Source organism: Meriones unguiculatus, chromosome 11, assembly GCF_030254825.1.
Source record: "Meriones unguiculatus strain TT.TT164.6M chromosome 11, Bangor_MerUng_6.1, whole genome shotgun sequence".
Taxonomy (NCBI): domain Eukaryota; kingdom Metazoa; phylum Chordata; class Mammalia; order Rodentia; family Muridae; genus Meriones; species Meriones unguiculatus.
In genome coordinates, this window is record NC_083359.1 from 94178225 (window position 1) to 94204051 (window position 25827).

The window sequence follows — 25827 nt, forward strand, 5'->3', positions numbered from 1 at the left end:
AGCTGGGTCTTCATATAGCACTATTCCCAATTTTCTGAGAAAGTCCAGATTGATTTCCAAAGCGGTTGTACAAATTTGAATTCTCAGCAGCAATGTAGGAAGGTTCCCCTTTCTCCACATCCTTTCCAGCAAGTGATGTCACTTGAGTTTTGATCTTAGCCATTCTGATGGATGTAAGTTAGAATCTCAGAGTCATTTTGATTTTCATTTCCCTGGTGACTGAGAATGTTAAACATTTCTTTAAGTGTTTCTTGACCGTTGGATATTCCTCTGTTGAGTATTCTCTGTTTAGTTCTGTAATCCAATTTTTAATTGGATTATTTGGTTTGTTGTTGTATTATTTCTTGAATTCTTTATATATTTTGGATATTAGCCCTTTGTCAGATGTAGAGTTGGTGAAGAACTTTTCCCACTCTGTATGTTATCATTTTGTTCTGTTGACAGTGTCCTTTGCTTTTCAGAAATTTTTCAGTTTCATAAGGTCCCACTTATTGATTGTTGATCATAGAGCTTGGGCTATTGGTGTTATGCTCAGGAAGTTTTCTCCTGTATCAATGAGGTCAAGCTCTTCCCCACTCTTTCTTCTAACAGATTTAATTTGTCTGGTTTTATGTTGAGGTCTTTGATCCACTTGGACTTCACTTTTGTGCAGAGTCATAAATATGGGTCTACTTGTAAAATCCAGTTAAAACCAACACCATTTGTTGAAGATGCCCCCCCACACATGGTTTTTGTCTTCTTTGTCAAAAATCAGGTGTCCTTAGGTGTATGGGTTTATTTCTTGGTCTTTGATTCAATTCCATAGATTCACCAGTCTGTTTCTATGCCAGTACCATGCCATTTTTAATACTGTTGCGCTATAGTATAACTTGAGATCAGGAGTGGAGATACCTCCAAGAAGTTCTTTTAGTGTGTAGGGTTGTTTTAGCTATTCTGCGTCTTACGTTTTTCCATTTGAAGTTGAGAATTGTTCTTTTAAGGGTTGTAAGATATGTGTTGACATTTTGATGGAGATTTCATTGAATCTGAAGATTGCTTTTGGTATTGTCTTCAATTTCTTCAGAGACTTGAAGTTGTTTTTTTGTTTGTTTGTTTGTTTAGTTTTTTTTTCATACAAGTCTTTCACTTGCTTGGTTAGAGTTACACCAAGGTACTTTATGTTTTGTTTTTTTTTTTTTTTTTGTTTTTGTTTTGTTTTGTGGCTTTTGTAAAGGATGTTGTTTCTCTAATTTCTTTCTCAGCCCATTTTTATTTTGTATGCTGGAGGGCTACTGAATTATTTTTTTTAGTTAATTTTGTATTCAGACACTTTGCTGAAGGTGTTTATCAGCTGTAGGAGCTGATAATTCTCTGGTAGATTTTTTTGGGGTCACTCATGTATACTATCATATCATCTGTGAACAGTAATGCTTTGACTTCTTTTTCAATTTTTATCTCCTTTATCTACTTTAGTTGTCATATTGCTATAGCTAGAATATCTAAGTCTATGTTGAAGAGATACAGAGAGACAGTGTACAGCTTTGCATTGTCCCTGATTTCAGTGGGTTGATTTAAGTTTCTTTATATTTAGTTTGATATTGGTTATAGGCTTGTGCTATACATTGGCTTTACTATGTTTAGGCATATGCCTTATATCCCTGAGTTCTCAAAAACTTTGTGGCATGAGAACACACATATTTCAATTTTTTCAAAATTTTTCTAATGTTTAAACAATTACTAAATGAAGTACAAACAGATAGCCAAGTAGACAGGAGATAATGATAGATAAGGACATTCTCATAATAGAAAATAGGTAATTGTAAAGAGAAATAGGTGGACACCTTAATTTAAAGGTGGAAGAAATGGAGAAAAGCAAGCTCAGTAGGTAAGAGTGCTTGTTGTGAAATTATGAGGACCTGAGTTTGGATTCCAGTAACCACAAAACAAGCTGGGGTGAAGGAGTTTCCACAAATACCTCTAATTCCAGTTTACAAGGAATCTGATACCCTCTTCTGATCTCCAGGCATGGACACCTGAACACACATGAGTTCAGACACACACACACACACACACACACACACACACACACACTAAATAAATTCTATAGAAAAAATTCTTACACACTATAAATAAATAAAATTAATCTTAAGAAATGCTAGAGGTTAATTATCTACTAATAGGATTATAGAGAATTAAAATATCTAAGTAAAGTAAGTGACTAATTAAAATTGATTCATAATAATCATGGTATAAACCAATATCTTTATTCAAAAGATCCCTCCAAGAGCCAAAGACCACCTAATAAAAAAAAACTATATTTAGATATAGGAAGCCTACTTTTGAGTTGTCTTGAGTTTTCTACAACACTCCGAAAACATATAGCCTGTTTATGTTGAGCTTGGTTGTCCCCCAGAGGCGGAAGTTAAGTCTCTCTTGCAGAAGGCATGGACTCCAGACACAGGGCTCAGTGGCCCTTGAGCTAAAACTGGTATGGATCCCTAACCATGGAGGACTAGCTTCCTGGGTACCAGAAGTTACAACCCTCCCAAAGGAGGAAAACAATCAAAAGTCCTACCCAGAAATAAAACCTATGAACAACATAAGAAACCAGAGTGGCACAATAAACCTAAGGTGGCAGTAGTGGCCCACATATCTTTGCAGGGATCAGCAACTCACTAATTGGACACACGACCTGATCAACGAGAGAAAAACAGTGCTTGGTACTGGAAATATAGCTAACTATTCAGAGCTAGTAAAATCATGGTTACTGGAAGAAAATCTACAACCATTATTTTAGTAAACCAGCATAATCACTTGTAACAATCTATAAACATTTTTTATAAGCAGGGAAAAGGGTAGACATCACCACTCCTCAAGGAAACTCTTCTTTGCAACAACAGAAGGTGTTCACTATAGAAAACTACCACCAATCAGAGTGTAGGGCTTTGGAGCCCAGTCCCAATGAATATCTCTACCAAACATTCATACACCTAAGACACAGGAAACATTACAGAAGAATGGACAAAGGGATTGTAAAGGCCAGAGGACCAGGTACTTTGTGAAATTGTGTTTATTAGTAATGTCAAAAGTGATAACTCTAAGTCTGACCAACGTAGTTGCTCAAGCATGAGCTCAAAAAGGTTGACACCAACAGACATACCAAAGCAGACTGAGAAAAATCTCACAGAGCCTCAGGCCTACACAAAGAACTGTAAGTAACATAAGAAGATGGTTTGGTCTTCTTCAGGGAAAAGTACACCAACTGGTTGTTCAGTACCAAATAGTATGACCTGAAAACGTACATACAAGTAACATTATATGTACTGAGCAATTTATGTTTAGGAATATGTATATATATGCATATAATAACAATGAAATAAGAGGGCATGGATTTGAAGAACAGTGGGGGGTAGTTCTGGGAGGGGTCAGTGGAAGGAAAAAGAAAAGAGAATTATCATAATTATATAATAATTTCAAAAATATAGATCAAAGTAAAAATTATATCACCAGCTTCACATCTACCTAGGATGAAGAAAAGATAAGTAACCATTGTAAATAAATGTGAGAACACAAACTTCAAGTCAGATGTTAGGTGATATAAAAAAAAAGAAAGTTGGTCTTAAAAACTTTGAAAAATACGAGCATTATTATAATAGGGAACACTACCTAAGTCTTCATGTAGGACTCAGAATTCATAATTTTTCATAATCGTTGTCACACTTTGGATATTACTTTGACATGAGGAAAATGTTTCTTTACAGACATGTGTCCAGTTGACAAATAACAATTGAATGTATTTACAGGGAAACGTGATCTTTTGATACACGTGCATATAATGAGATACTCAGAACCTCTGATGTTTAATTCCTTATGGAATAAATATGTAAACTCCACTGTTTGGGGAAGTTTGTGAAATTAAAAAATTAATGATAACTATTATCACATAAGTAGTTGAAGCCACAGCTAGATTTAAATCCAGAATCCTGAGGAAGAGATATTTTCCTGGCAAGATAACACTGGATTAAACTGCTGGAACAAAGGGTATAAAACTACTAAATTTACCAACAGTTAGGACTGGGGCCTGCCTTGATAGAATCTAGGTTCTCAGCTTGTGCCTCTCTTCATTGCCTCAGTCACATTTTGGGAAAGTCCTACTGTTTTCAGAAAAGTATATTATTTTTTTTTCTCTAAAGTCATGCAGTTCAGGGACCCAGCTGGTCCTGGAATTCTGTGACTGTAAAGTTTTCACTGATGGAAACCGCTGCACCAAGAGAGGCTTGCTGCAACTTGGACTGGTAGTAATTGCTGTAAAGAACGGGTAAGAGGTAAAGGACTCCTGGGTAATGAACTTCATCGATGATAGTTACCTTCCCAGTGGAACACCTCAGCAGCCTCAGGAGGTCTGCTCTGACGGCCCAGACCTCTGCCCAATCAGGGATATATCATGAGAGACGAATGTTTTATGGTTTGATCTGCTCCCGCAGGTTTTCTCAAAGGGAGAAATCTCAACCCCTGCAGCACCCATGAGTGGTTACACAGATTTCTGCAAATAAATTAAAAAAACAATAGGGAGAAGTTACCAGGGAGTTCTCTTCTGACCCTAGACTCAGCACTGGCCCCAGAGTGGAGCCATAACAGATCTTCGCTGTCAAGCTGTGAGTAAGAATGTGTCTGGCAGACACTTTGTCATGTTTTTTTTTCTTTCTTTCTGATCATTCAGAAGAGACCAAGAACATTCAGAAATACTAAGTGTTCTGAATAATTAGGGTTCAAGGGATGTACATATCACTTAGAACTCTCATACGGTTGGAAAAGGTATACATTTATGCTGTCACACATCTACTCTTTCTTGATATGGATTCTCATACTGAAGTCCAGAGTGTGCCAGGATTAAGAACGTAATGCCACCACACCCTGTACAGTTTCTCCTTTCTGAATGTTACTGTGAAGAGCCTCATCGCAGAATTAGTAATTTGGATGTGCTTTTAACCGAGTGTGTTAAAAGCACCTTGATAACACGTCTTTCTCTTCTTGATCCCCATTTCCTTCTTTGTAAAATTAAGAAATTGAGCTGATTTCTTAAGTTGTAACTATTTGGACATATGCCTCCTTGGAGGGCCTCTCCACAGAACACAAGCAGTGCTTAAAAGTCAGATTTAATGTTCATGGAGGAAAGACTTACCAACCGAAGTATTTCTACAATACAGAAGGCTGTCTCATGACCACTGGGCACCATTGGTGCTGGCAGGAGTTTCATGCTTATCTTTAAGAGTTTCTGAGGACACAGGTTTCTTCATGCATAAGAGAATGAGTCTTTGTTGGTTTGAGTGAGCACAAGGCAATGTTGCCTTTATGTGGATGATTGATGCCATTGCTTTCCTGCTTCCCTCTCTTAGGTACTGTTGAAAGCTCTTTTCTCTTTTCAATTTGATAGGAATAAATAATATATTTAAAAATTCAAGCACTTCAGTAAAATTCAAATTTATGGTGGTCTTTCAGCTTCCTTCAACAATGCATCAATGCTTATTGGGGCCAGAAATGATCATTTAGGTGGAAATAATAAAATATTTTTAAAATCAAAAGTGTGGGGAGAGAGGCTTATATTCCTTTTTTTCACTATAGTAAGTGAAAAGAGTGGTAATACTATATGAGTATTAAATAAGTGTTATGAACTTGGAGGTTGAGGTGTGTGTGTATGTGTGAATGTGTCTGCGTGTATGTGCCTCTGCATCCAGTCATGGGCATATGAAAATGATTGTTTAGTAAGTTATTGAGATTAATGTCACATTTACATACTGATAAAGAACTCTGGGAAAGTATTGTAATTATCTATTTTCTCAGTTAGAATTAGTAACTGCTGGTCAACAGAATGAGTACATTGTATCTTTTCAACCATATTTCTTTATAGTGTGTGTGTGTGTGTGTGTGTGTGTGTGTCCTTGTGGGAGCCATGGCAAAGGTGTGGAGGTCAGAGGACAACTTTTAGGAGTCACTGCTCTCCTTTTACCATGTGGGACTCTGGAACAAAGTCAGATCTTCAGGTATCAGGTGTGTTTACTTACTGAGCCACCTCACCGTCCCAGCACATTGCAGTTTTTGAAATACCAACAGAATAGATGGCAAGTGTGTTCACCATAAGATAACAGCTATTTGATACAATATTTAAGTTAACTAGTTGTGTTACATCCTAGTTAACTTAACTAGTTAACTAGTAACTAGTTGTGTTAACTAGTAACTAGTTGTGTTAACTAGTAGCTAGTTAACTAGTAACTAGTTGTGTTACTTTACAGTACCACGTCATACATGACAAATACATATAGTATTTTATAACAACTAAAGGAAAATACAAATGAAAGAAATAGAAAATCCTGTCATTGATCACTGTATTTTGCTTATTCCTTGAGTCTGTGTCTAGTTGTAATGTTCTGAAAATAGGCAATAGTATTTAGTTATATTGGCCAGAAGTATTTATTATCTGCATAACCAATGAAGAGGAGAAGTGCACTTAAGATTGTGAGTAGGGAGGATTGATGATGTGGCCATTTTGGGGAGAGAAGAGAGGTACACAGTTTGCTTCTGATCTGCCTGAATCTCCTTCACTTACTTAAGTTGTCTTAATCTCCACTGAAATTTTTACGAGTGTCCCAAAGAGGTAGGAAATTCTGACCGATATATTCATACCGTGAAAGTGTGGTGTTAGATCTGTTTTCATGAAAGAATATGAGGGAATGGAGGTGAAATAACTTATTTTTTTTCAGAAGCCAAAAGCTTGAAGAAGCAAAAGAGTTGATGTTTGAAATCAGAAAATGTAATGTGAACTGTACATTCTTGGTCTGCTACACTGTCCCTGATTCCCAGTGTAAATGATGATCTTACTCATTCAGTGAAGGGTACATAATGGCAACATGAACCCTGAATAAGGAACAATTAAATTTCTGAAGCCTAATGGATTATAAGGTGGGGTGTGGTATGAAGATTAGCTGTGCTGTTCAGAGAAGGGCAGTTTGCCTCTAATGAAAGGGAAGAAATTCCGAAGAAGGCTGTTGACCGGGGGAATCAAAATACTCGCTTCTCAAAGCATGTGCTAGGAGTAATTTACTCTAGAGGTCAAAGGAACACATTAAAAGTTTCCAAGAAAGGATGCCAACGGCTGCCTTCTCCCTTATCTCTTTTATACTTTACCTTGTAGATACATGAAGGATGAGCAATGGTCATTGGAAACTGGAGCCAAGTAACAGAATTCATCATTTTGGGCTTCCCTTATCTCCAAGGTGTCCAGATTTATCTCTTCTTCTTGTTGCTTGCCATTTACCTCACTACGATCTTGGGAAACTTGCTGATATTCTTGGTGGTTCACCTGGACTCTAGGCTCCACACACCCATGTACAAGTTTGTCAGCATTCTCTCCTTCTTGGAGCTGGGCTACACAGCTGCCACCATCCCTAAGATGCTGGCAAACTTGCTCAATGAGAAGAAGACAATTTCCTTCTCTGGATGTCTCCTGCAGATCTATTTCTTTCACTCGCTTGGAGCTACTGAGTGCTATCTCCTGACAGCAATGGCATATGACAGGTACTTAGCCATCTGCAGACCTCTCCACTATCCCAACCTTATGACTCTGACCCTTTGTACCAAGATTGCCATTGGTTGCTGGCTGGGTGGTTTGGCTGGGCCAGTAGTGGAAATTTCCTTGGTGTCTCGTCTCCCTTTCTGTGGCCCCAATCACATTCAGCACGTATTTTGTGATTTCCCTCCTGTGCTGAGCTTGGCTTGTACTGACACATCAGTCAATGTCTTGGTAGATTTTATTATAAACTCCTGCAAGATTCTGGCTACATTTCTGCTGATCCTGAGTTCCTACCTACAGATAATCCGCACAGTGCTCAGGATTCCTTCTACTGCCGGCAAGAAGAAGGCCTTCTCCACCTGTGCCTCCCATCTCACTGTGGTTCTCATCTTCTATGGGAGCATCCTTTTCATGTATGTACGGCTGAAGAAGAGTTACTCCCTTGACTATGACCGAGCCTTGGCAGTAGTCTACTCTGTGATTACCCCCTTCCTTAACCCTTTCATCTATAGCTTGCGCAACAAGGAAATTAAGGAGGCCCTGAAGAGGCAGCTGATGAGAACAGGGATTCTGGAATGACATGTGGCAGAATGGTCATGGACAGATTTGATGATATGATGGCTGAGGGATCAAAAGCTAAAGAGGAGAAATGAAGCACCCCATTCCTCTGAAGCTGCAGCAAGCGATGTCTAGCCTTCAGTATTTTCATAGCATTATAGCATCTGCAGAATCCTAGAGATTTCAGGGCATTCATGTTCTCTCGGCATCATTAGATGCTGTAGTTTTCTTACCTTAGATATTTCTGAATTATGCTTAGGAATTTTGCCCAATACGTTTCTTCCCTAATACATGCTGGTTCAAAATTACTTGATTTAACAAAAATAATTTAGTTATATTTTAAACAATGATATTTATTAAATAAAATTGGAACAAAACTAAATGTTTCTTACATTGCTTAGCAATTTTCTTATGTCTACTACACCAGTCTACTGAGCATAGTTTTGAAGTTCCACAATTTTTTAAAAATTCTGTGAACTTGAATTTAAGTTCTAGCTGATTGAATGACTTATCAACTACTCAGTATTGATAAGGTAAATTAACCCCTTTGAGTCTTAATTTTGTTATATATTAACATTGCTTTCTAATAAGAATCTTTGAACATGACAATAAAAATCTCTAAGCTGCAATACATAGTTTCTAATATGTGATTGATAGTAAAAATTATCATTCTTTTCTTAATTTTAATAACTTTAATCCACCTGGTTTATTCTTATTCTGATATTTAAAATAATATTGTGAACATATATAATATAACAAAATGTGGTACATATATATGTTACAAAATGTTTCTCAAAAGAAAGAAATAACTGTTCAGACAGCATCCTTGTGAGAAGGGCGGACTGTGTTGTTATCTGTCCTGGAGTCATTTGTGTTATCAATAGTGATCTGAAATGATTACATCCCTTACAATGTGTGAAAGTGTGGGAGCTGGGCTAATGTCAGGAAACAGGTTTACAGTGCACTAATTATCTTCTCTAACTAGATATTTCCTGTAACATGAAAGTAATATTAAAACGTAGACTACTAGAAAGTGGGGATTGACTTACTATCCAGTATTAAGGAATGCTTATGCAACTGACTTTGTTTGGAAGTGGAGGATAAGTCTCTGACCACAAGAAAGCTTCTAGGGGACTGGAAAGCTGGCTTAACCGTTAAGAGTTCTTTCTTCTCTTGTAGAGGACTGGGGTTCAGACTCCAGCACCCAAACCAGGTTGCTCACAACTGCCTATAACTCCGGCTCCATGGGATTCAATTATTTCTTACAGCTCCGTACATGGACACACAAATATACACAATGTTTAAAAATACATATTTTAAAATGAATACTACTGGTTCTATAGATCTGGAGGACCTCTCTCCTCCACCAAACAATTGCACTTCTACCACATTGAAGACTCTCTGCCACTCATTCATCCTTCCTTAATTTCAGTGCAGCAGCACATTTTGTAATAATGTTTTTTTTTTTATTTTTTTATTTTTTTGAATTTTATTTAGGTACAGTTTATTCACTTTGTATCAGAGATGTAGCCCCCTTCCCAACCCCTCCCCATCCCACTCTCTCTCCCTCTTCTTCTCCTATGCTCCTTCCCTAGTCCAATGATAGGGGAAGTCCTCCTCCCCTTCCATCTGACCATAGTCTATCAGGTCTCATCCAGACTGGCTTCTTGTCTTGCTCTGTGGACTGATAAGGCTGTTCCCCTCTCAGGGGGAGGTGACCCAAGAGCCAGCCCATGAGTTCATGTCAGAGATGGTCCCTGGTCCTATTATTGGGGAATTTTCTTGACTACTGAGCTACCTTGGGCTACTTCTGTGCAGGGGTTTAAGTTATCTCCATGCATGGTCCTTGTTTGAAGTATCAATTTCAGAAAAGATCTCTGTGCACAGATGTTTTGGTTCCGTTGCTTACCTTGTGGAGCTCCTGTTCCCTCCAGGTTTTCCTGCCTCCCCCTTCTTTCTTTCTTTTTTTTTTTTTTAATTTTTCATCAATTACACTTTATTCATTCTGCATCCCCCCATAAGCCCCTCCCTCCTCCCCTCCCAATCCCACCCTCCCTCCTCCCTCTGCTTGCATGCCACTCCCCAAGTCCACTAATAGGTGAGGTTCTCCTCTCCTTTCTGATCTTAGTCTGTCAGTTCACATCAAAAGTGGCTGTACTGTCCTCTACTATGGCCTGGTAAGGCTGCTCCCCCCCAGAGGGAGGTGATCAAAGAGCAGGCCAATCAGATTATGTCAGAGGCAGTCCCTCTTCACATTACTATGTAACCCAATTGGACTCTGAACTGCCCTGGGCTACATCTGTGCAGGGGTTCTGGGTTATCTCCATGAATAGTCCTTGGTTGGAGTATGAGTCTCTTGGAAGTTCCCTGTGTTCAAATTTTCTTGTTCTGTTGCTCTCCTTGTGGAGACCCTGTCCTCTCCAGCTCTTACTATTTCCCAGTTCTTACCTAAAATTCCGTTCACCTGCCCAACAGTTGCCCATCAGGCTCAGCATCTGCTTTGATAGTCTGAAGGGCAGAGGCTTTCAGAGGCCCTCTGTGGTAGGTTGTTTCCTGTTTTCTTCTTCTTCTGATGTCCATCCTCTTTGCCTTTCCGGATGGGGATTGGACATTTTAGTTAGGGTCCTCTCTCTTGCTTAGTTTCTTTAGATGCACAGGTTTTAGTGGGTTTGTCCTATGTTGTATGTCTATATGAGTGAGTATATACCATGTGTGTCTTTTTGCTTCTGGGACAACTCACTCAGGATGATCCTTTCCAGATCCCACCATTTACCTTCAAATTTCATGATTTCCTTATTTTTCATTGCTGAGTAATATTCCATTGTGTAGATGTACCACAATTTCTGCATCCATTCTTCAGTTGAGGGGCATCTGGGTTGTTTCCAGCTTCTGGCTATTACAAATAAAGCTGCTACAAACATGGTTGAGCAAATGTCCTTTTTGTGTACTTGAGCCTCTTTTGGATATATGCCCAGTAGTGGTATGGCTGGATCTTGAGGAAGCGCTATTCCTAATTGTCTGAGAAAGCGCCAGATTGATTTCCAGAGTGGTTGTACAAGTTTACATTCCCACCAGCAGTGGAGAAGGGTTCCCCTTTCTCCACAACCTCTCCAGCATGTGTTGTCACTTGAGTTTTTGATCTTGGCCATTCTCATGGGTGTAAGGTGAAATCTCAGGGTTGTTTTGATTTGCATTTCCCTAATGGCTAGTGAAGTTGAGCATTTCTTTAAGTGCTTCTCTGCCATTCGGTATTCCTCTACAGAGAATTCTCTGTTTAGCTCTGTTCCCCATTTTTTAAGTGGATTACTTGGTTTGCTGCTTTTCAGCTTCTTTAGTTCTTTATATATACTGGATATGAGTCTTCTGTCAGATAAAGGGTTGGTGAAGATTCTTTCCCAATCTGTAGGTGGTCGCTTTGTTTTGATGACGGTGGTAATAATGTGTTTTTATCTTTCGAAATTTCATGTCATACATGTTGATCACATTCATCCCCCTTATCCAACTCCTCCCAGATCTACGTCCAACTTCCTACTTCTTAAACTTTAGTTTCTGTGTGTGTGTGTGTGTGTGTGTGTGTGTCTTTCTCCTCGGTCTTTTAATTTCATTGAGTTCAAATCATTTGAGCTTACTGTTCCTGGGCATAGGGCCTGCCCTTGCGTGTGATTTATATACCAGGGCTCATATTGTTAAAGAAAACTGACTCTCTCCCAGAAGCTGTAAAATGACAGTATCTATTCAGCTAGGAGTAAGACTTTGTGCCTACCACCCTTCCACCATGCTGAGATTTGGTTTGGCTTAGTCTTGCTGAGATTTTTGTCAGTGCTGTCATAGTCATTTAAGTGCCTGCATCTCTGATCTGTTGTGTCTGAAGAACATTGTTTCCTTGAGTTCATCTACCATCTCCAGCTCTTACAATATTTCTGGCCCCTCTTCTGCATAGATTTTTGAGCTTTGAGCAGAAGGGCTAAGTTATAGGACCGGATTTAGGGCAGAACGCCCCAAATTATCTGTTCCCTATACATTGATCAATTTTGAGTCTGTGTTAGTTACTATCTCTTGCAGTAAAAACCTTCTCTAATGAGAGCTGGGTGATAGACTGATTTATGGGTATAGTGCTAAGTCCTTTGGAGTTGTTTTAATGCTATGTTTATTTACCACGGTAATAGTAAAGAATTACCTTTACTATGACACTTGGTTGATGAGAAAATTATAAATCATGGTCTTTGAAACTCTTTGTTCAACAGTCTCTCCATGATCTATAGCCACTGAAGGACAGGGAAACACAGACAGAAAACAGCCAGTTACTCGATGATACAGCAAGAACTGCTAAAATTCCTTAAAACATTCAAAGAAAGAAATTTTCAAAAACCAAGTATAAATTAAGTAAAGTGACATATTTATTGGAGACTAGAAATATAGTATATACCCCAAGGGCCCATCACTATGTCCGGTGAGATAGTTGGGCACGTGTATGTCTGCCTGAGTTCAATCTCCTGATTCCACAGGATGACAGGAAAGAACTGACCCATCTCTCAGAGCTGTTCACAGACTTCAGTCTGAATGCCTTATGTAATGTGCACACCAGCCACCCACAAACATACACACACAGAGGAAATGAACGACACAAATAGTGGGAAATCCTTAACAGCTGTTATAGCTCCTTACATAACATTAATCAAGTCATTAACCTGATGTGAGCTTTAGTTTCCGGATTGGATTTAAAGTCTGTGCTGAAATAATGATGATTCTGACAACTTTATTTCAGGGTGTTTTGATTTACAGTGCAGTTCATATAAAGAAAATATTTGAATGGTAACATGAAGTATTGTGAACCACCAAGATTAAAAATATTTGTGGAATGCCTCTGAGCCTGAATTTCTATTTCACATCATATAGTGGCCAGTCTGTGGTTGCAGAACTAGTTTGCAGATTAAATAAGCTGAACAAGGAGAAACCTTTTCTTTCATGTCAAGAAATAGTATTTGAGGAACGATGGATGACAGGGGAATTCGTTGCTGGAAAAGTAATAGGAAAACATTAAGAGTAACCGATTATTTTCTTTTATTTTTGAGATTACAATATAATTACATCTTTTCTCCTTTCTCTTTTTTCTCTCCAAACCCTTCCATAAATCCCTTTTTTGCTCTTTTTAAATGCATTGTCTGCTTTGTTTACTGAGTATTGTTACATGCATATATGTATATACACATAAATTTCTAAACATAATTTGATCAGTTTATATAATATTACTTGTGTATATGTGACATTTATCTAAAAAATTGTAACACATGTAAATTTGTCAATACATATAATTTAAATACAGTTTAAATAAAATGTTATGTATGAATTGAGCATGCTCCCTCTAAAACTACCTAATAAAATCCCCAACTCCAGGCAAGAGAAGCCCTCCTAATTTCATTGAACTGTTTCTTTGTATCTTCTTTAAACTGCTTGCATTAGTTGATAATGTTTATGATTGTTCTTTAAAATTCTGTGTCCCAGGGTTCATTTAGATAATTAATACGAGTGTTTGACATTCCTATGGAGTTGCTAGTCTTTGAAGAGAAGATACTGGGTTGATATTTCATAATGGTATTTTCATGATGGGGTCTAGGCCTGTAGACTTGTAAACTTGTTTTGTTAGTTCTAAGTGTAATATGGTCAGAACAGGTGTGGGTAGAAGAGAGGACACCGAAGTGGGGTGAGCCTAGAAATTAGAAATAGTTTGGCAGATAATTTTATGAAAGAAGGGGTAGATAGAAAGACCTCAAGGGGACAGGATTTCCACAAAGAGAGAAACAAAACCAAAAAGTCTGGGACCAGTGGTTTTTTTCTGAGACTGATACTCCAATCAAAGACCATGCATGGAGATAATCTAGAACCCCTCCACAGATGTAGCCCATGGCAGCTCCATGTCCAAGTGGGTTCCTAGTAATGGGAACAGGCTGTCTCTGACCTGAACTTAGGGGCTGGCTCTTTGATCACCTCCCCCGGAAGGGGGGAGCAGCCTTACTAGTCCACAGAGGAAGACAATGTAGCCAGTCCTGATGAGACCTGATAGGCTAGGATCAGATGGAAGGGGAGGAGAACCTCCCCTATCAGTGGACTTGGAGAGGAGCCTGTGAGGAGAAAAGGGAGGGAAGGTGGGATTGGTATACAGAGAGGGGGACACAAAATGAGTAAACTGTAATTTAAAAAAATAAATTACTTAAAAAAAAAAGCTTAGATGAGATGAAGTCAGGTAGACAGGCAGGAGTAGGCTTATGTACAGGAAGTTTGTGTGCTTCCTGATCCAAGACTGGAGTGTGCAGATGATTTGGCTGGGGGTGGAGGGTTGGTGAAAGATGCCTGTAGGTTTGAGTATAGATAATCAGAATTCTAGCAGAAGCCTAGACTGGTTGCAGGCAGCAGTGACAGACTTGGCTGAGGCACTGGATGTGGAATTTGAACTTGATATGACAATTTGGAAGAAGATATGGATCGATGGGGAGGTCAGGCCGATTTACTGGCCTAAATCCTGAAGAAGATGGAAGGTTTGACTAAACAGTAATAGTTTTCAAAACTATTTTGTGTGGTATGTCCCTTGTGCCCTAATCTTTGGCACGGGAGTGTACTAGTAAAGTGAAAGGATTATAACAACTGTGCTTGAAGCAGAACATGCATATACTGCTTCAGCTGTCATGAGCCTGGTAGGTGTTATGTAAACAAGTGTCCACCAATACCCTAGGAGCATAGCTCATCATCCCTCTTTACAGCAGAAGAACAAGCATTTTGACAACAGAAAAAGAGCACTATGGGGTCAGGGGCACAAAATGCAATAGTGAGATTCTAAACTTCAAAAAGGGTTTTATTCTCAAAGATACATATCTACTTCCCAGCCCTCCTACCTGCTGTTTGCTAATGGAAAAGCCACCTCACAACATTCCCTTATTTCTCAGACAGTAAGTGATGAGATTGAGAAATGGAGCAAAGATAACAAAAGTAACAGAAATTATTGTGTCCCAGAAGGCTGAGTAAGTGGTCAAGGATCTCAAATACTTGACAGACTGACAGACAGACAGACAGACACACACACACACACACACACACACAGAGAGAGAGAGAGAGAGAGAGAAACAGAGCAGAGAAGGCCACACACATGGAAAGCATCTTATGCCATCACTCTTCTGAGGGCCCCCGAACAATTACCACAACAATCTGAATATAAGTCTGGGCAACTACAAGAAAGGAGGCCAGGATCTCTACTGCATAGATGGTATCTACAATGACCATTAGAGATGCATCTGTACAGTACAAACTGAACACAGGGCTGATATCACAGAAGATCTGATAGATCTGGTTGGAGCCACAGAAAGGCAGATTGATGCCTGTACAATCTTAGAAATATGGAAGCCACAGAGGCAGGATCCAGCTGTTGGTTGGATTCAAAGTTTGGAAGTCCAACTTCCAATGTCCATCCCATTTGTCTTTCTAAATGAGGATTGAACATCTTACCCCAGGTCCTCTTTCTTGTTTATCTTCTTTAGGTGTACAGATTTTAGTATGTTGCCCTGAAGATACCTGATAAGCTAGGGTCAGATTGAAGGGGAGGAGGACCTCCCCTATCAGTGGACTTGGAAAGTGGCAGGGAGGACATGAGAGAAGGTGGAGATGGGAGGGAATGATGGAGGGGGCTACGGCTGGGATACAAAGTAAATAACATGTGATTAATATAAAAAATAAAAATTATAAGAAAAAACAAAGTTAGGAAGTCATGATGGTCAGGTAATGGAGGGGATAGAAGATAGCTATATAACTGTCAGTGAGCATTGCCATCAGGACACAGCCATCTGTGATACCCAAGAGCAGAAAGAGTACATCTTTACACTAGACACTAGAATGTAAGGGTGAAGGTTCTATACAGGCAGCAGCTCAGCTTCTCCATGTTCAATGCATTGTGTGGATTGTCTTCAGGAATGGGGCCTTGCTGTCAGTTTGCAAAGAACAGCCAATTGTCTTGGCAACACATGGAATGTTTGGGGATTTCCATACAATACCTTTGGCCAACAACTCAACTGGATATAACCCAGTCCTGGTACTGGTACCTAAAGCTTTGTTTGGTGGCTAGAAGTGGCCAGTTGTGACTCTGCCCAACCCAAACATCCCCCCCTTCATAATTTGGAAACTTTAGTTGGAGTCACTTCATATATTTTAGAAAGTCTCTACTGAAATAGGTTTCCACACTACCCCTCAAATGCCTGTCAATACAAGCTGTCTCTCCCTGCATTCCTTCCCAGTTCCCACCTGATCCTTTCCATCCAGTACACCAGGCCCTATTACACCTATAAAATCTATTCTGTTTCTCCCTGCCAGGGAGAACCATGTGTGCTACCCTCGGTCCCTTCCTTTATTCCTCATCTCACTATGTCTAAAGTTTATAACTTGCTTATCATTTACTTAGTGGCTAATATCCACATATAAGCAAACACACACCATATTTACCTTTCTGAATCTGGATTACCTTGACCAGGATGATGTTTATTTTTTCTAGTGCTCATTTTTTTATTATTATCATTTATTACACTTTATTCAATTTGTATCCTAGCTGTGTCCCCCTCCCTCATCTCATCTCCTCCCAATCCCCTCTCCCTCCCTCTTTTCCACCTATGCCCTTCCCCTACTCACTGATAGGGGAAGAGGTGACCGTAGGACTGGTTGCATTGTCTTCCTCTGTGGCCTGACAAGGCTTCACCCACCAGGGGCAGGTGATCAGAGAGCCTGCCACTGAGTTCATGCCAGAGAAAGTCCCTGCTCCCCTTACTAGGGACCCCACTTGGAAACTGAATCTATGGGCCACATCTGAGCAGGAGTTTTACATCCTCTCCATACATTGTCGTTGGTTGGGGTATCATTCTCTTCAGGGCACCCAGGGCTCAGTTTTTTATGGTTCTGTTGGTTTCCTTTTGGAGTTACTGTCCCCTCTGGGTCTTTCTGTCTCTCCCTTCTTTGATAAGATTACATGCACTCTTCCCAATGTTTGGCTATGAGTCTCAGCCTCTGCTTCGATACCTCAATAAGTAGAGTCCTTCAGAGGCATAAGTGGTAGTCTCCTGTCTTGTTCCCTGTCTTCTTCTGCTTCCGATGTCTATCGCATTTGTTCTTCTGAATGAGGATTGAGTATCTTCCTTAGGGTCTTCCTTGTTATTTAGCTTCTTTAGGAGTATAGATTTTAGAATGTTTATCCTATATTATGTGGCTAATGTCCACTTATGAGTGAGTATATACTTCTGTGTTACCTCAGCTATTAAAAACAAGGAAATCATGAAATTTGCAGACAAATAGTGGGTATCTAGTGCTCATTTACCTGTAAATTTCATGATGTCATTTTGTTGGGGGTTGGTCTGGTGCTATGTGTATTCAAATGCTGAACTTTGGGCCTTAAGATTTGATTACAGTTGGGATGCGGATATTGTCACATCCATTGATCAACGTTGTATAAACTTTGCCCCCAATTATCTCTGATTGGTTAATTAAAACGATAAGAGCTGGACATCCTTTAGTTGGGCAGAAGAGAGGTAGGCAAAGCTTCCATTCCTAGTCTTGGGATCTCAGGTAGGTACCATGAGGGGAGAAGAGGAAGAAGAAAGTAGAAATAGAAAAAGTACATGACCTGATGAAACAGAAACAGCCCAGACTGTACTAATATATCAAGTAAATTCAGCCACATGGCTGTGAAATAGCAAGACTATCATAGAGGATTACTATAAACAAATATCTGCCCAGTTATCATGCTTAAAGATTATTAACAAATTTTATAAGTCTCTGCCTCAGTTATTTGGGAGTTAGAGAGGGTGATTAGAAAAGCCCTCCAAAATACAAATAACTTTATATTATTTTTAAAGAGCTGAGTGATATGTGATTATGTAAATGTCCCATATTTTCTTTATTCATTCTTCCATTGAGTGACATCTAGGTGGTTTTTAATTTCTGTTATGAATAAAACAGCGATAAATATGGTTGAAAAAGTGTCTGTGCAGTAGGATGAAACGTTCTTTGGGTAAATGTTAGAGAGAGGTATAGCTGGGTCATGTGGTAGATTGATTCCCATCTTTCAGAGAAGCCATCATACTGATGTTCATAGTAGCTGTAGAAATTTGCATTCTGACCTTCAATGGATGATTGCACCATTATTCCACATCCTCACTAGCGTGAGCTGTCACTTCTGTTGTTGATCTTAGCCATTCTGACAGGTTTAAAATGGAATCACAGTGTAGTCTTGATTTGCATTTCCCTGATAGCTAAGGAAATCAAACATTTCTTTTTGTTTGTTTGTTTGTTTTGTTTTTTCAATGCAGTTTATTCAGGAGCCTTGAACAATCATCTGACCCTGGGGAAAGCCAGCCCACAGCTTAAATAGCCTCTGGGTAGCCAACCCAGGCGTGCCACGGGGGCAATGCAGATAGGTCCACATACATGGAAGCAAGCCAGATCCTCAGCCTTAGCCAAATGTGGAGTTGTTCGTGACAGAGAGCACTCACCATCGGGAAGGTGGAAGGCGGAAACCAGCTCCATCTTTAAGGCACAGCATTCCGCAGCTCTCTACAGTTCCCCCTTTTTGTTTTAGACGCATCAGGCAAGAGTAGAGGTCTGATCTCTGATATTAGAAATAAATTGGGACTTTGTACTGATGTTCATTTAGGTGTCATCCACCCAAAGAGCATCAGACCCGCCCGATACCTTTTTCTCAGAGGCAGGACCTGGGGCATCAACCCGCATGCAATCAGACATGCTCTTCTCTGGGTCCAAAGCGGCTGACCCTGAGTGCAGTGCTTAGCCTCGCATCCTGGGCGTAACATTTCAGCTATTTATGGTAGCCAACCATGCTTGGGGAGACTGTCCTGCTTCAATGGCTGTAAAGGCCTGAATGATCATGGCAGCATTATGCTGTTGTGAGACTCTAATCTTGCAAACATTTCTTTAAGTGTTTCTCAGTCATTTGGGATTCCACTTTTAAGAATTCTCTGTTTAGATATGTGTCCCATTTTTAATTGGGTTATTTGTTTTCTTGGTTAACTAGCATTTGAAGATTTTTAAATATATTTTGAATATTAACCTTCTATCAAATGTGGAGTAGGTAAAAAAAAATCCCATTCTTTAGGCTGCTGCTTTGTCTGATTGATGGTATCCTTTGACTCACAGAAGCTTTTTAGTTTCATGAAGTTCCATTTATTAATTCTTGATTTTGCTGCCTACAATAACTGTTTTTTTTTTTTTTTTCAGTGTCTCCTGCTCCATTGAGTTTAAGGTTATTTCCCGCTTCTTTCTATCAGGTTCAGTGTACTTGGATTTAAGTTGAGGTCTTTGATACATTTGAGTTGAGTTATGTGCAGACTGGTAAGATGAATTTATTTGGATTCTTCTACATGCAGACATCCAGTTTGACAAGCACCATTTGTTGAAGATGCTCTTTCTTTCCCAGTGTGTATTACTGGCTACTTTGTAAAAAATCAGATGTCCATATGTATGTCTGGATTTTCAGTTCCAAACCACTGATCAACATATCTGTATTTATACCAATACCATAGCATTATAGTGCAACTTGAAATTGTGAATGGTGAGACCTTCCATGGTTCTTTTATTGTTGAGAATTGTTTTAGCTATCTGGGGTTTTTGTGTTTACATATGAAGCTGAGAAACAACCTTTCAATATCTGCCAATAATTATGTTTGAATTTTGATGGGGATTGCATTGAATTCATAGACTTTTTTTTTTTTTTTTTTTGGTAAGATGGCCATTTTTATTATGTTGATCCTACTGATCCATTAGGGTCAGAAACCTTTTTATCTTATGATATCATCTTCAATTTCTTTCTTAAAAGACTTGAAGTTTTTATCATATAGGTTTTCTACTTGCTTGGTTAAAATTACTCCAATATATTTGAGGCTATTGTTAAAGGTGTTTTTACTCTGATTTATTCTTCAGTATGTTTGTGATTTGTATACGGGGGGGTCTACTAATTTTTGTGAGTTAATTTCATATCTTGCTTCTTTGTTTAAAGTATTTATCTGCTGTAGAAATTTCTTGGTGGAATCTTTTGGATTGCATATAAAATATGATCTGCAAATAAAGATACTTTGATTTCTTTCTTTCCAATTTGAATCCCCTTGATCACCATCAACTGTCTTACTGTTCTATCTAAGATTTCAAAAACTATTTTGAATAAGCCTGGAGATATTGGACAGCCTTGTCTTGTTCTTGATTTTAGTGGTGGGGCATGACTGCGATCAGGGTGTATTATGCAAAATTCCCAAATAATCAATAAAATGTCAGAAAACAGATTAAAAACAAATTGAAAATATATGTATGAAGTCCCTTAATCCCTCTGAAGGCAGGAGGCAGACTTAAGTAGCCATTAAACTATTTTTTTCCTAGCATAAAGGAAGGAAACTGTAAACTTTTTCCCAATGCCTACTAATTTGCATGTAGAACTAATTTATGAATAAAAATGCAGGATGTTTTTAACACACACTGCCTGCTGCTACTGTTCCATTTGATGGTCATTCTTTTTGTATATGCATTTTTTATAAGAGAGGAAAAAATTAATGTGTTATTCATTTGTTTTTCCTCCACCATTTCCTCCTGTAAGGAAATATTAGGTCCAATTTCAGTTTTATAAATGTATAAAGGAATAAAAAAAGTAGACATATTTCTCTGCTTGTATATTCTACCTATTACATGAGGAACTTGCTCAATCTTTCTATATGCTTACTCATATGTGCTTTTCAATGCCCCTTTTATGTAGAAGGAAATGTTTTTGAATCTTTTTCTCAATTAAGACCTGGAGAAATCTTTGTGGTCACTAAAATGTGACAAATCTCAGGGAGAACCTTGCTCATTCCATTATCGCTAATAGCCTGGTGGTCTTCAGGATATTTCTAAAAAGTTCTACTGAAGTTGAATTTATTTCATGTGCCTTAGAGCTGTAATATGCTGTGCTCACAGCTGTTAAAATGGCTACTGCAGAAGGGAACTTGTACTTTGAACCATGGACTGTGAGCTTCACTCCTTTTCTTCCCAGTTCATCTCCTGACTCAGCCTGACACCGTGGAACAGAAACAATTCTTTCATACCTCATACAGGAAAAAAAAAAAAAGTATTGCCTTTCTTCTACTATCTAGCATGACTTAAAATCCTAGCTTACCATACATGTGGATTCTGTGTGAAAAAGAAGTGTAGCAACAAGAGAACCCTAATTAGGCACTTGGGGTATGAGTAGCTTTTCCCTAGGCTCTGGGTACAAAGTGTCAAACTAAAACCTTCCTCCAGTGTTTATCCCCAAGAAATCTAGTGTTGTGATTATAACCTTCCTATTTGTTGGGCTTCAAAGAAACTGAGATATCTGGGGAGAGTGATTCTTGAAGAGGTGGGTATAACATGAAAAGACCTGCAGTCATTGCTGAAATCATGCAAACACATGAGGTAGGAGGACTATAGCTCAGGAGTGAGTTTTTTGGCAGGTCAGTGTTCTCTTTAACTGAAAAAAAAAATCACAAAAAACCTGTGGAGAATTGATCTATGAAATTTTCTCTGTGCCATTAAATCTATGATGTTTCTCATTGATACTAAATCCTGAGTTCAATTATAATCTGGGATGCCTATATGTTATATAGCAGAGTCAGGGAAGACACCTAGGAATAACAAAACCTCTGAACAATTATTACATCTTACTACTTGAGTTTCTGGTTGTTCCTTTCCACAAGAAATAGAGGAATCTTTTTTGGTATAGTCTTCCTTTTTCCTTTTTTCAGGTTTCAATTTTATGATTGTGAAGTGTGCTATTGACAGAGTAATTTGACTCATTGCACAATTAAACATGTATTATGTCATGCCATACTAATAAAGCATACCAGACTGTGAATGAAAAAAAATACAGATACTGAAATTGTTTTAAGAATATTGCATGTATTCACATTATTTTTGAAGCTTAAAAGTAAGCTTTTCCATTTGTCTTTCTAAGTGAGGTTTGATCATCTTACCCCGGGTCCTCCTTCTTGTTTAGCTTCTTTAGGTGTACAGATTTTTAGTATGTGTATCCTATCTTTTAGGTCTAGTATCCACTTATAAATGAGTATATATCCTATGTGTCCTTTTGCTTCTGGGATACCTCAGTCAAGATACTCTTTTCTAGATCCCACAATTTGCTGGCAAATGTCATGATTTCCTTGTTTTTAATTGCTGAGGAGTAGTTAATTGTGTAAATGTAGCACAATTTCTGTATCCATTCCTCCATTGAAGGATATATGGGTTATTTCCAGCTTTTGGCTATTACAAATAAAGCTGCTACAAACGTGGTTGAACAAATCTCCTTGTTGTGTACTTGAGCACATTTTGGATATATGCCTAGGAATGGTATAGCTGGATCTTGAGGAAGCACTATTCCTAACTTTCTGAGAAAACGCCAGATTGATTTCCAAAGTGGTTGTATAGGTTTGCATTCCCATCAGCAATGGAAAAGGGTTCCCCTTTGTCCACAACCTCTCCAGCATGTCTTGTCACTTGAGTTTTTGAGGTTAGCCATTCTGATGGGTGTAATGTGAAATCTCAGGGTCATTTTGATTTGCATCTCCCTGATGGCTAAGAACATTGAGCATTTCTTTGTTTCTCTCTCATTCTATATTCCTCCACAGAGAATTCTCTCTTTAGCTACGTACCCCATTTTTAATTGGATTACTTGATTTGATGCTTTGTAACGTCTTTAGTTCTTTATATATATTGGATATTAGTCCTCTGTCAGATATAGGGTTGGTGAAGAAACTTCCCCAGTCTGTAGGCTATCCTTTTGACAACAGTGTCTTTTGCTTTACAGAAGCTTTTCAGTTTCATGAGGTCCCATTTATTGGTTGTTGATCTTGGAAATAGGAAAAAAAAAAAAGAAACAGGACAGGAGCCTACTATAGAGGGTCTCTAAAAGATTCTACCTAGCAGTGTATCAAAGCAGATGCTGAGACTCATGACCAAACCTTGGGCAGAGTGCAGGGAATCATAAGAAAGGGGGAGTTAATAAGACCTGGAGAGGACAGGAGAGCCACAAGGACCAAATATATCTGGGAACAGGGTTTTTTTTTTTTTTTGAGACTTATTCTCCAACCAAGGAACATACATGGATATAACCTAGAACCCCTGTGCAGATGTAGCCCATGGCAGCTCAGTATCCAAGTGGATTCTCCTAGTAAGGGGAACAGGGACTATCTCTGACATGAACTCAGTGACAGGCTCTTTGATCACCTCTTCCTGATGGATGCAGCCTTTCTAGGCCACAGAGGAAGATGATGCAGCCAGTCTTGATAACTCCTGATAAACTAGGGTCCTATAGAAGGGGTAGAGGTCCTCCCTTATCAGGGGACTAGGGAAAGGGCATAAGCAGAGAAGAGGGAGGGTGGGAGGGATTGGGAGATGAGGGAGGAAGTTGCCGCAGGGATACAAAGTGAATAATTGTAATAAATAAAATTAAATTAATCAATTAAAAAAGTAAGTATTGAGACTTTTAAACATTCCTCGCTTGTAAAGTTTTTGTTTGTTTGTTTGTTTTAGCAAACCCACATGTTTGCATGTAAGATTTTACCTTAGTATCTGAGTGATTGAGTTGGACCAACACATATTTGAAAGGAACGCATCTGGGTAGCAGTATAAAAAAGAAACAATTTTATCAGATATTAGAATGGCTACACCTAGAACCCATGCACAGAAGTAGCCCATGGCAGTTTAGTGTCCAAGTGGGTTACATAGTAATGGGAAGAGGGGCTGCCTCTGACATAATCTGATTGGCCTGCTCTTTGATCACCTCTCCATGAGGGGGAGCAGCTTTACCAGGCCACAGAAGATGACAGTGCAGCCACTCCTGGTGTGATCTGATAGACTAAGACCAGAAGGAAGGAGAGGAAGACCTTCCTTATCAGTGGACATGGAGAGGAGCAGGCGTGAAGAAGGGGGAAGGAGGGTGGGACTGGGAGGAGAGGAGGTAGGGGCTTATGGGGGGATACAAAGTGTATAAAGTGTAATTAATAAAATTAAATTAAATTAAATTAAAAAAGAAACAAGTCATGGATTTTTTGTGAGTATTAATATTTAAAATAAAAGTTTTCATAAAAAATACCAAGGAGAATTTGTGCCTCATATTTTTGATGTTTAATTGCAGATTTATTGTTCTACAGGATCTCTAGAAAGCAAGCAAATTCTGCAGTTCATGCATGCCAGGCTAACTTTCCTTTGTGTGTAAATGCTTGTCATGTGGTTTCAAAAGAATGTGTGTATTGTATCTAAAGTCAGTTCCCAGATGACTGACTCTTTGGGGTAGATATTAATAGTTTTCTCTTTTCTAGGACCAGTCTTCAGATTCCTCACTGTAAATAAGTTGACTATGACAAAGACATATTCAACTTCCCTCATGCATAATATTTTAGCAAATAGTCATAAAAATGCCATTAAATCTGTTCATAGAGGCTCATTGTTCTCTAGCTTTAGATCAGTAGAATAATTTTTTTTTTTGGTCAAAGACAATGTGTAACAAAACTCTCACAAGTAAAAAAAGGTAACTTTCTGTTGAAGGTAAGTAATGAAATCCCCCCTCAGAAAGTGGCAGAGGGATAAATGAACCATGGGCCCTCATATTATTGCACTCTTTAAAGCAAAGCCCCAGGTGTGCTCCTATTCAATTATCAGTTTTTGATCAATGTATATATCACCAAAGGTTATTTTCCATATATGCCTGGTTCTTTAGAGTGAATGTTCATGTTTACTTCCCTGCAAGCACAGCAGTTTTGGTTGTTATAACTAGAAATGGGTTGAGCTCTTGACATCCAGTAGGTTGCTAAATGGTGTCGCAAACATCCTACATTGTATAGGAGGCCATCCTTTTTCATCAGTTGTGTGACCAAAATTGTCAACAGTATTAACTTTGAGAAACTCTATGGCATGCTAATTAATGATTCCTGTTTTGTGAGGATACAGGTGGGACCACCTGATGCTTTGGCTAAACCTGTCTTTGGATATGAATTGTTGGTTACAGCCTTTCAGATATTACTCAGTGACACACAATATAACATTTGGGTCAGGTATTTAATACTATTAAAAATCCTCCTTTGGAGTAATGACCAGACTTCATTCCACACAGAGATGATTATAAGCAGTAGTATTTCAGAGTAAGTTGTGCCCAGTATAATATCTGACTTATTCTTTTTACTGAGAAGTTAACAAAGATTCTGACCTAAGGAAAACAATACCTGTTCGGCATTCTTTAAAATACTCGCTTTGAAATGCTCTCCTGTTGAACCACAGTTGTTCATTTTATTAACATTCATTTTATGTCCTCAATATTCCTTCTCAAAAGATGTCTAGTTATTTAAGTGTCTCAAGATGACTAAGGAGATTAATATCATACTGATTGTTTCTGTAAACAATTTTGTAAATTAATTTCCCTTAGAATATGCAGTGAAAGACAGTTTCTAAATTATTGCCCTTTAATAAAAGTTGCCAAATTGCCCTTAAATAGCATACACAAATTTGTCTTTCTAAACAGGAAGCTATTTCTTTTTCTGTTTTATTTATTATTTTTATTATTACAATTTATTCACTTTGTACCCAGCTGTAGCCCGCTCCCTTGTCCCCTTCCAATCCTGCCCTCCCTCCCTCTTCTCCTTCCATGCCCCTCCCCCAGTCCATTCTATTTCTTAAAAAATAAAATCCAA

The 25827-nt window shown here is 38.7% G+C and overlaps 1 protein-coding gene and 1 pseudogene across 1 annotated transcript; one reads left to right on the plus strand and one right to left on the minus strand.

The window, feature by feature from the left end:
- The first annotated feature begins 7182 nt into the window (after positions 1 to 7182).
- Positions 7183 to 8125, plus strand: LOC110566418 (olfactory receptor 6N1). Its single transcript, XM_021664269.2, has one exon. It carries the CDS (start codon positions 7187 to 7189, stop codon positions 8123 to 8125), a length of 939 nt encoding a protein of 312 aa, XP_021519944.1. The 5' UTR covers positions 7183 to 7186.
- Positions 8126 to 15018: 6893 nt separating this feature from the next.
- Positions 15019 to 25425, minus strand: LOC110566425 (olfactory receptor 6K6-like; annotated as a pseudogene).
- Between the last annotated feature and the right edge of the window lie 402 nt (positions 25426 to 25827).